Source organism: Alligator mississippiensis, chromosome 13 (assembly GCF_030867095.1).
Source record: "Alligator mississippiensis isolate rAllMis1 chromosome 13, rAllMis1, whole genome shotgun sequence".
In the NCBI taxonomy this organism is placed as follows: Eukaryota; Metazoa; Chordata; order Crocodylia; family Alligatoridae; genus Alligator; species Alligator mississippiensis.
This window is the reverse complement of record NC_081836.1, coordinates 29,594,086-29,606,097: the sequence shown is the minus strand read 5'-3', so window position 1 is coordinate 29,606,097 and position 12,012 is coordinate 29,594,086. Positions and strand designations below refer to the sequence as shown.

At 46.5% G+C, this 12,012-nt stretch overlaps 1 protein-coding gene across 1 annotated transcript; it reads left to right on the top strand.

Annotated features, from left to right (window-relative positions):
* Window positions 1-606: 606 nt before the first annotated feature.
* IGFALS (insulin like growth factor binding protein acid labile subunit) lies at window positions 607-6,750 on the top strand. The gene is made up of 2 exons (XM_006263224.4): window positions 607-685; window positions 4,552-6,750. The coding sequence occupies exons 1-2, from the start codon at window positions 670-672 to the stop codon at window positions 6,366-6,368; spliced, it is 1,833 nt and encodes a 610-aa protein (XP_006263286.1). The 5' UTR covers window positions 607-669; the 3' UTR covers window positions 6,369-6,750.
* The last annotated feature ends 5,262 nt before the right edge of the window (window positions 6,751-12,012 follow it).

The window sequence follows — 12,012 nt, the reverse complement described above, 5'->3', positions numbered from 1 at the left end:
CCTCACAAAAATTTGGCTCAAAATGGCAGGTACCTTAGCAGAACAACGTCATGAAATGGGTACCATTCAAAATGGCAGGCAGGTCGCATGACCATCCAGGCTTGCCAGGGATCCACCACCAAATTCAAACCCAAGAGCTGACTGATCTTGAGCCTGAATCCTCAACATTTAATCCAAATGAGGCACTGCTTCCTTGACCTGTCTCCATTTAGTACCCATCTTTGCTTCAAGACCAAGTTTACTTTGTGCTCAGTCAATCCTTCTTGCTGTCCACTGGAATAGTATAAACCTCACATCGACATCTAAATTCATAAAAACAATGATCTAAACAAAGATGGGGACAGCAGCCCCAGCTATCCCCACCTTATCTCCACCAGCATTTTCACTATATTTACTTCCATTTATAAATGCCATGTCAGCAACACCTGACCCCAGAGACAGATTCAGAGAACGTAAATGTAGTTTAAGACCTTCAAACAGCTCCCCTTGCCTTACTAATAGAGTGCATATTGCACTCCTGTCCAGTAACAAAAGGGTTAAAACTGATCTAGCACAGAGTGCTGGACAGGCGTCAAGGTGGTTGCTGTATCACTACATTATCAGTGGGGGGAATACAGAGAAGAGAACTGACTGCTACACAGAACGCTTCCTCCCCATGCGGCTGCCGCAATGAACACAAGGAAAGGTAAGGGGCAGAAACTTTCCACAGCCCTCCAGTAGTGTCTCCTCAGGGGCAGCTTGGATCTACACCCGAGTAGCAAAGCAATCCCACATGAAAGGGCAGGTAAATAGTTTTAAGCTCTCATAAAACGTTTCAATTTGTTCTGCCCTGTAACTTCCTTTGGCCATTTCTGCTGTTAAAAATGTTCAGGCTTTATTATGCACCCTGCATTACCTGAAAGAACTCTCACAATTCCCCGCACAGTGCACATCCCTGCTAAACTAATAACTTCATAGTTGCAGGAATGGTTTGATTTTTTTGCATAAAGAACTTCTGAATACTGAAGCAAGGATAATCGTGTTGGATTTTCTCCGCTTTGTGATCCAAGTGATTCTTGAGGCTGGGAGGAGGGGGGCAGGGTGTGTCTGCTGCTATCTTTAAAAAAGGGAAAAAAGCTGCTGACTTATGCAGTGAAAATATAAATGCTGGGACGAGGGGATCCTGGATATGTGGGAGCACTGGACTGTTATGGTTGGAGACACACAAGACTTGTGAGCAAACTGAAAAAAGGAATTGCATGTTACAAGGTGTGGGAGCTGAGAGAATAAAAAAGAAATATCCCTCCAAGACCCAATTGCAGGCTTTCAAAAATACAGGTGAGGCACATAAAACATGTATTATTAACCCTAGCAGATAGACACTACACGTAAGTACCAGAAACACCATAGGTTAGATATATGAGACAGAAAAATACTATAGCAACGGGCATGTTAGAAAGACATAGGTATGGACAATCCAAACCATGTAGAGTCTGATCTTCACTCCCCATTACTTACTCAATTTATTCTGGGGAGAGAGTCTCGCCAGGCAGACTCTGTTGTCACATTACGAGACGTTTGGAGATTTGATCCTGGTTTCCCCCACCCCGTCTCAGTCCAAGGGATAGCTGGCACTCTTCTGTGAAACCTAAGCATCAGCCCCAGTATGTAGAACCAACATGCGTCATATCAGGGAAGGCAGGACCAGATGCATTGGCTGCCATTAAAATGCTGGTCATAGGTCATTTGCAAGTAAATTGCAGTTGCCAGTTAGTTAACTGTGGTAGACACTATTATAGCTTAATAGAAGTACAATAATGTTCACTGGTTGCAAGTGGCAATAGTAACAATTAATGATGTCTGTAGTCACTCTACACAGAAATTGTAAGAAAATGAGAAGGTACTATTCCATTCTAAATAGCATGGCTATTTCTGATTTCTCAGTCAGATTGCTTCAGTTCCTTCTCCAACTAAACTGAATATGGGAAGAGGAAGTGTGGCATTGCAGGACATGCCTGCTGAGTTATGGAAAGGCCTACTGAAAAGCAAAGGATTGATATGACAGGTAGATGGCTGGTTCTCCCTACATGCATAAAAGTGTTTGAAAGTACAAAGTCAAAAGGTTCTGACATGCACCTTGAGAAAGACAGCAGCCTTTCCTGGTCTTAAACTAGAGCACTTTGGCACAGGAGTGCAACAGAACACATGAAATCACAACTACTCCTCCAGGTCCTGCGTTCCCAGGACTTAAAAACAATGGTACACCTCCACCCCGTGCTTTACTATTCTTGCCTCCTGTAGAAATAGAGTTAAACAAATTAATTTGTCCAAATTTCAAATCCAGTTAAACATCAAGGGTTTGAATACCTAAACGGAATATCAGCAGTGCCTGCCAAAGTAAGGGACGGAGAAACAATATATCTAATTAAGGCAACATCCAAATGCTATCCTACTTCTCTACCTACTTACAGAGGACATCCTACAGGGTGCAAAGATTTCCTTCCCTAACTCTAACCCTACTTACTGAAGAGCATCAGGACAGCATTTGGAAGTATCTACTGACCCTACTACGCAGCATACTGTTGCCATGTGTTAGTGGTATAGTTTATTGAATTTCCTTGTGAAGAGGAAGTGGTAAGTTATAACTTAAACAACTTGTACTGTTCTCTAAATCACTAGCTCCAAGACGCTCACCCATCTCTGCTCATAACGAGAATGCCAGGGTTCATACTTACAGCCAGAGTTTAAAGCTGAGTGAAGCCCCTCTGAAGAGACTGCTTACTAAAAGAAATGACCTAACTTTCATACTCTGTGGCTGTGATGCTATAACATAACGTGGACAATCTCCCTTATTTTTTGCTTTCCACACTGACTTATTTTTTCCTCACGGACAATTAAGTGTTAACCATGTGCCTGGTGTGAGCAACTTCATCAAGAACTGCACCATATAAGAGAAGCCACAAAATTGAATTTGCAATTCAATGCAAATTCCATGTTGGCACAGCCATTTCCTCCTGAAAATGTAGTGGCTATAATAAAGATCTTGTTTCTCTTTACCAAATCAGGTGTCCTTCAAAAGAAAAGAAATCTGAGCCGCCCCATGGAGTGGGATGCTCACTAGCCACCCTCAGTGTCCTAGGGTTGCAGTAAAGCAGGCTGCTTTACGAGTATAATAAATTTACTAGAACCAGCCAGCCACCCCCTTGCCAGACAGCTAAGTTTAGTCAGACCTGAATTTGGTCATGTGGTCAGTAAGAGAGAGGGTACCACAAGTCAAGACAAAGATGGGTTGACAGGACCATTTGGGGGTCCAGGGATAGTAACGATTAATATGCCTTGGCAGACATACCTGAAACAGAATACCGAGAGGTGATGAATTCAAAATCTCAGTGAAGGATGAGAACCGCTGGCAGTATCAGTCTTCTATTGGCTGATCAGAGCAGATGCACTGCCCAAGTTCTAGGAGGAGCCATGTTCTGTTCTCTCTGAGCCTCCACCTGGGAGCAGCTGGTACAGCCCTAACTACATTTTTTAACATCAACAGTCCTCCAAGAACTGCTCTTGGGGCAGAATCCTGTATTGTTTAAAGGTCCCATTGTGTATGGGGAGGAAACTAGCCAAGCAGTCTGATCTTGGGTTGGTACTCTTGAGTTAGGATCTTGTCCATATCTTCAGGAAGCAACACTAACCAAACATAAAAAAGAAATCTCATCCAGCCACTGCAGCAATCCCACACTTGTCGAGTTGAAGAGCCTATTCACTCAAACAATAACAGAATAGAAATAGATACAGAGGGAGGGAAATGCACAATCAGTTTGATAAGCATGTGAGAGACTGGGCATGCTTGCAAACCTGCATTTCTTGCCTTGCACACAAAAAATATCACTTCTTAGTTTAAAACAGTGAATCCAATTCACTGTTGCCCTGTGCCATCATTTACACCAGTACAGAATGGGTGCAAAAGATATTGACACTGATGTAGACAGAGATGAAAGTCACAGGCTCCTTTAGAAATATCCAGTTACAGGTATGTGAATAGAAAGAATGAAAATGAGCCAATCTAAAGCCCGTCATACCCTAAGCCTGCGCTTACCGAAATAAATGGCAAAGTTCTCAGTGGGATCAGCAAGACCAGGAGCACCCCCAGGAAACATTACAGGCATTTTAGAAAGGCAGTGACAAACCACAGATGCTCTGTTCTCCAAGTTACAGCCTTCCACATTGTGCCTGTCAATGTACAGCAGCATCCAGACCTTTTGTAACCAGGTGGTTCACAACCTGCTTCATTTGGAATAAGTTGCTGAATGAAGGACAAGGTACTCAGATGTTTCCTATGGCTTTTACTTCAAAGGGTGTCACTTCTCCAACCCACTGGAGCACCCCAACAGCCCCACACAGCTGCTTGTTTTGTTTACTTTGCTAACCCTCACCTTTGCAGTGGGCGAATGAACCCATATGGGTTCTCCTGGTTGTATAAGTCCATCAAGTGTATCACGTCCCATTGTCACAGCATTGTCTGTTCTTGCTGTACTTTGTCAGCTAATCATTCCCATGTTTTATCTTATCCTTCAGAAGGCCCTGGCCTCTTATTACTTTTGGGCTTGGCACTGGCAGCGGGATTGTCCCAGTCCCCTGAAGGAGAATCGCCCAAAGAGCAGCCTGATTCAGAGCTCCTAAAATGCCCCAGCTTGTGCGCTTGCAGCTACGACTACTACAGTGAGGAGCTCAATGTCTTCTGCAGCTCCCGGAACCTCACCCATCTTCCAGAAGAGGTGCCCATCAACGTTAGGGCACTGTGGCTGGATGGCAACAATTTCACTTCTCTACCAGCTGCAGCCTTCAAGAATCTTTCCTACTTGGATTTCCTTGAGCTGCAGAACAGCCAGCTGGTAAGCATTGAGCAGCATGCCTTCCATGGGCTAAGAAGTCTCTACCATTTGCACCTAGAACGCAACAGGCTGAAGTATTTGGCACCCAATACTTTTCTTCACACACAGAATCTAGGCTCCCTGAGCCTCAACAACAACCACTTCACCAAAATTGAGGAAGGCCTTTTTGCTGGGCTCTCCAACCTCTGGTACCTGAACCTGGGCTGGAACTCGCTTGTGGTCTTACCTGACAGAGTATTCCATGACCTGCCTAACTTGAGGGAGCTTGTCCTGGCTGGAAACAAGCTGGCCTACCTACAGCATCAGCTCTTCTGCAGCCTTAATGAACTGAAGGAACTGGACTTGAGTGGGAACTCACTGAAGGGTGTCAAAATTAACATCTTTGTCAAGCTTCAGAAGCTGCAGAAGCTCTACCTGAATCACAACCAGATCAATGCTATTGCCCCTCGAGCTTTTATGGGGATGAAGGCCCTGAGGTGGCTGGACCTGTCTCACAATCGTCTGGTCTCACTATTTGAAGAAACATTCCTGGGCCTTTTGAGCCTGCATGTTTTACGTTTATCTAGTAATTCAATCACCAGCCTGAGACCAAGGACTTTCAAAGACCTCCAGTTCCTGGAAGAGCTGCAGCTGGGTCATAACAGGATCAAAAACCTGGCAGAAAGGACTTTTGATGGGCTGGGCCAACTGGAGGTTCTTACACTGAACAATAACCAGATCCAAGACATCAGGGTCGGTGCATTCCTTGGCCTCCACAATGTAGCGGTGATGAATCTGTCTGGTAACTGCATCAAGGCTCTTCCAGATTACGTCTTTAAGGGACTAATCAAGCTGCATAGTCTTCATTTAGAAAACAGCTGTCTCAGCCGAATCAAGGCACAAACTTTCTCCAGCCTTTCCAGCCTTCGGAGGCTCTTCTTGCAACACAACAGCATCTCTGCCATTGAGGACCACAGTTTGAATGACCTGCATGAGCTTTTGGAGCTGGACCTTAAACACAACAAGCTGATGAGTCTCTCCCCCAGGTTGTTCACAGGCCTGATTAACCTGGAATATCTCCTCCTCTCCTCCAACCAGCTTCTGGAAATCACTCCTGAAGCTTTCAGCTTGCTTCAGCGCCTCTCTTGGCTTGACCTCTCCAACAACTTTTTGGAGACGGTGAACAGCAGTGTAACAGCCCCCTTATCAAACCTGAGATATCTTAGCCTCAGAAACAATTCCTTGGAAAACTTCTCAGTTGATTTTCTGGGCTCTTCACCTGTAATGGAGCAGCTATGGCTGGAAGGAAACAAGTGGCACTGTAATTGCTCACTGAAGCAACTGCGAGACTTCTCCTTGCAGCACCCCACAGTGGTCCCACGTTTTGTTCAGTACATTGTGGAAAGGGATGATTCCCACATACCCATATATACATACAACAACCTCACCTGCCTGAGCCCACCAGAGGTCACGGGACTTGACCTGCGGGACATCAGTGACGATCACTTTGCTCACTGCTAATAGGTGAGCCTAATTTTGGAGGACCTTTTGATTTCTGTAGATGGCGGCTTTAAATACCTATGTCCACATGTTCAGGTAGCACCTACCATACTGGGATCTTTTTAGGGCCTAAGAAAGCAGTTATCTGACATCTGTTTCCCTTCTTGCACTCACCTCCATGCTTAGCTCACTAGGACCACTGTCCAAGGTATACCAGCATTCACCAGCCCCTCGAGCTGAGTGTGATTTCTCAGCAGTCTTTAGCTTCCTTTTTTCCATGCTGTACCAAACATAGATGTTTATAACTGCAATTTTAAACAGAATCAATGTGCAGCCTTTGGCATCAAGTAAATGGTGTAACCAGGTTCTTTGGACTTTGCAATTACATTTGGGTTGTTTTGGATTTAGCCTTGTGGTTTGGAGTCTGTGTTTCTCAGTCCAGTGCAGGAAAGCAAGAGGAAGAATGGGATGTGCAAAGCCAAGTGGGGAGGGGAGACTTTTCTTGTGATTGTGGAACTGGAAAAGACAATTAAAGTTCATTTTAAACAACCCTAGAAAACAAGGTTAGTACAATAATTCAGAGGCCAACCAGGCTGTCTGGTACCTACAGAGATTCAGTGATTGGGTCCTCACTCCCAATTTGGGAGCCACATACAGGCAGCATAGTTTGTCATCACAGACTAAGAAACACCTTGTAGCAGTGACTAGCAACCATTCCCAGTTGGTGAAGGTTCTGTCATCCAGCAGTGCAGCATGGAGGAAAACCACTGTAGCAGAAAAGCCTCTGAGGACCCTGGGGGTTCAGAGAAAAAGGAACAGGGGAACAAGGACCTTGAGAGGGAGAGAGGAATAAGTTTGAGCGCAATGCTTGTAAATTAGGAGACTGACAAGTTAAGCACTATTCCCTCATGAAGCAACCCAGCTGTGACTATGCACTTCAAGAAGGTGCTGTGGAGGGTTTCATCCTAGCTGAGCTGTAGCAGCCCTTGTGACAATGCTAAAGAGGTGTGGAGACCTCACCCGTTTCACCCAGCTCTGAGCTTTTTTTCCCAAAACCTTCTAATATAATAAAGCCTTAGTCTGATTGTCTGTAACACTTTATTCACTCTCTGACTGGTTGTCTCGGCAGTCCATCACAACGCTGACTGAAACAACCAGAGTGCTCCAAGAGTGCTCTGGAGAGGAGGCAGTGGTGGCGGTGCGCCGCCATGACACCAGGCACGGAGTGGGGGAGCAAGGCCAGCGCTGCTGGCCTGGCCCTCCCCTCCTTGGTCCTGCTGCCTGGAGGCAGCGGCGGCATGGGGTGCTGGCTGAGGGGGATGGAGGGGACAGCGGGGCAAGCCTCTCTCCCCCTTCCCCTGCTCTTGGGAGGCGGCGGCAGCGGCATGGGGTGGTGGCACTCCATCCTTGCCCCTCCCCCATCATTCCTGATGGGCAGTTGGATAGTAGGCCTGTGCAAAGCAGCTAGTAATTGCTTCGGATTCAGATTCAGCCGATTCAGGGGACAGTGATTCGATTTGGTGATTCGAATCACTGTCCCAATTCAATTCGGCCGAATCTCTGAATCAGCCAGGCCAGGCCCATCCCCCACCCCAGCAATGGCAGCCCCGCCCACCCCTGCTCCGGCACTCATTAAAAAAAAAGCACAGCCTCAGCGGGTGCTGCCGAGCAGGAGGGGCGATTCCCGCTGTTCTACACTGCCCCACACGGCATGGGGGGCTCTGCACGAGCCCCCGACCGCTCCCCTTGCTCCCCCAGCCCCCCCACAGGTGCCCTGCCCGGGCCAGCTCCGGCCCTTTAAGGAAAACAAAAACCGAAAAACCCCAGACTCACTGTCCTGCTGACAGGGGCTATCCCCGCTGCCCCACACCACATGGGGGGCTCTGCATGAGCCCTCTGAAGCCCCAAGGCTGCTGCAGGAGCGGTGAGTCCCGGGGCTTTTTTTTAGAGTACTGGGAGCTGGAGCGGGCAGGGGGAGCCATGATGGGGCTGGGGGAGGGGGGGGCTGACAGGGGTCCCCTCCTCCAGCCCCCCTTCCCCGCCCCTAGTACTTACCAGCTCAGAGTGGCTGCACCTCCCTGCTGCAGCCACCAGGGACTGCCCGAATCATCAAACCTCTCAATCTTTTCAGAAGATTCAGAGAGCTTTGAATTGATTCGAACCTTTAAATCGTTCCCCTGATTCAATCTGGATTCAGAGATTCGGCCACCGAATTGGGCCGAATCTCCTCCGAATCGAATTACCACTCAAAGCTTCGCACAGCCCTATTTGCTAGTCTAGCATAGTAGGACCCTGATTCATGATGCAGGCACAACCGCAGCAGAAGTAAGTAATGAAGGGAAGATGATTGTGTCCCTGAACCTGAGGTTGGGGAACCATGATTTACAGGGGTGGAAAGGCCAACCCTCATGTGCAACTACTAAGGGGTGGAGGCAGATTTACTACAAAGCTTAGGAAAAGGGCCTAAGAACAAAACAAAAAAGATTCCCTGCTGTAGGTTGGAAAGTGTAGTGTGCAGAGGACCTGCTCCCACTTCTACTTCCTTGCAGAAGCAGATTTAGGCAGGTTTTAAAAAAAAATGCATCTCACCTGCCTGATAAATCATAGCAGGCAAATAAACCTTTGGAGCTATTGCGACTCATCTTGCAAGGGCACTTTTTAAAGCTTGTGTCGCTTGTGTTTAAAGCTTATCCAAGGCTAAATAGGCTTGTGCACAGCAGCATGCTTTAAAACTAAGCAGCACTGGCACTGCTGTATTCCTCCTAGCTTGCAAATATCCATCAGGCACAAAGCAAGTGCTTTGTAGGGAGAAATTTCATAGGTTTTATAGACATTAGGGATGGAAGGGACCTCACGAGATCATCGGGATAAAAGGGCAGGAAGTCAGCTGGGTCAGATCACCCAGCAAAATAAAAATCCAAACGCTTCTTGAATGTGTCCAGAGTAGGTGCTTGCACCACTTCTGGGAGGAGTCTATTCCAGACTCTGGAGACTCGGATGGTAAAGAAATTCTTTCTTATGTCTAATCTAAACCAGTCCTCCAGCAGTTTGTGACCTTTAGACCTTGTCTTCCCTTTGGGTGCCCTGGTGAACAGACATTCTGCCAGATCCTGATGCACACCACTTATGTACTTATAGGCTGCTACCAAATCCCCCCTGAGCCTACACTTCTCCAGGCTGAAGACTCTTATGCCTCTCAGCCTCTCCTCATAATGCCTGCTCTCTTGACCTCTGATCATGTGCGTGGCTCTCCTCTGGACTCTCTCAAGCTTCTCCACATCCTTTTTGAAGTATGGAGCTCAGAATTGGATGCAGTACTCCAGCTTTGGCCTCACCAAGGCCAAATAAAGTAGGAGGATGACCTCTTGGGTTTTGCTTGAGACGCATCAGTAGATGCAAGCCAAGGTTTTATTTCCTTTGCTGGCTGTGACATCGCATTGGTGGCTCATATTCATCTTATGGTCAATCATGACCCCCAAGTCTCTTTCAGTCATGGTGCTAGTGAGTGTAGCACTGTAGAGCATATAGGTATGATGTGCGCCCCCCTCCCAAGGTAAAGCACCTTGCATTTCTCTGTGTTGACTGTCATCAGGTTTTGATCTGCCCACCTTGTAAGCCTGTCTAGGTTGGCCTGAATCCCCATCCTATCCTCTAGAGCTCAGTTCGGCAACGTTTTTGGGCAGAGTGCCAAAAACACCTGCAACTTCGACTTGTAAGATGTTGGAGTGCCAGGGGCAAGCAGCAGGGGAGCTGCAAAGAGCACAGTCCTTGTTGTGGAGCCCCCTTCTCCACCATCCACCCTGAGGCACATGTGCCAAGCAAAATGCCTTTGCGTGCCATCCTCTGGCACCTGTTCTGGGGGTTGCCTACCCCTGCTCTAGAGTGACTGTGCTTCCCCATAATTTGGTGTTGTCTGCAAACTTAGCCAGTCCACTTCTGACACCCAAATCCAGATCGTTTAGGAATATATTAAAGAGTACTGGTCTGAGAACTGAAACCTGAGGACATCATGGGAAACCAAGTCAAAGGCTTTTCTGAAATCCAAGTAAATGATGTCAGCCTCTCCTTTGCTGTCCAGGTGACGTGTCACCTGGTCATAGAAAGAAATGAAGTTGCTCAGGCACATCCTACCTTTAACAAAATTGCTTAGCAACTTCATTTTCCAAGTTTGCTAGGTGGATTTTCCAAAGCTCCACAGGTGATTTTGGAGCACAAATCCCATTGATTGTCAGTAGTACTTTGATCCAAAGTCAAATGAAACATTTCTGAAAGTCCTACACTAAGTGCTGAGGTGAGAGGTCAGATTCTGCTCCTACTGAACGTCATAAGAATTCTGCAATAAATCTCCTTAGAAAGGCAAGACCATCCCCTTCCAGAAATGCACTGATTTGGGATGGAGCTCTCCAGGCAGACCAAATATGACCTATATTGCATACAGGAAGGACTAATAAAAGATCTGTAACCATCTCAGTGAACCAAGAATGCAAGAATACTTGTCTAGTTCAGTGGCTTTCAACATTTAAAAAATCAAAGCACTCTTTGGAAAATGCCGACTCTTCACTTGTACTTATTTCTTGACTATGGAAAAGTACTAGAGCAAAGACCTTAGAAAGCCTACAGCAAGTCAGAATAATTTTGATGCTTTGGATTCTTATTTGAAATCTCTGACTAAGGGTAAAAGGGGTGGTGGGTACAACATACAGAGTAAGCAGAAAGGCCAATGTGGGGTTTGGGGAAAATTTATTGGTAATTAGCTGTTCTCAAATGCAATGCAGACTGGTCAGTGGAAATCACCCAGGTTCCTTTCAGGCAGTGCAGCTGCGCCAGGTTGTTAAGAAGAACTAGAATGTGGACAAGACCGTTGTCAGGAAAAGCACCAGAACAGAATGCAGAGACATTATAAAGTAAAGCTAATTGCTTTTCCTAACCTTTCTAAACAAGGCTAAGTGAGCCCAGGATAGATAAGCAGGGAAAGCCAGAGCTAAGCAGGGCTCTTATGGTGGTGATGAGAGGTGGCATTTCATGGAGAGGAGAGCTAGCAAAATAGCCACAATGACAGGTATTCAGATCAACAGGTAAGAGAATAACCCTTGCCACAGTGTTTGGTATGGACTGAAGGGAGCTATGCTTGTCAGGAAAGCAAGATAGAAGCTGGTGTCTCCAGCTTTGATTCCTGCAGCCAAGGACCTAGACAAGGTTCAGTGACATGGACAGGAAGAAAAGCCTGGGTATCCTTTAAGAGACGGGAATTTGGATGCAACTCAACTGTAAAGTGCAGAGTGAGAAAGCAGAGGAGCATGTAGATTTCCCCCCACCACATCCGCAAAGATGGCAAGCTTGAGTTCACTGAGGCGGGTGGCAACATAAGCACTGGAGAACAGGCTGGCAAAGGCAATCGCAGCCACAGCACAAGCCTTATTTTGATTTCAATTGGGGATGGGAAGAGTTTCTGAAATCTCAGAAGTTCTTGTGGGCCAAGACGACCAGTTCCTAGCCAGCTCTAACACAAGCATTTGCTTACTCTTAAGACATCAAGCTGTCACTAGAGAGGAACTGTTATTTGCTAAAAGTGTACAGATATGGAATTAAGGAAGGAAAAAAACAGATTCAGTGTGTGGTGGTAAGGGGATGAGGACAAAACATGAAATCATACATGAGGCAACAA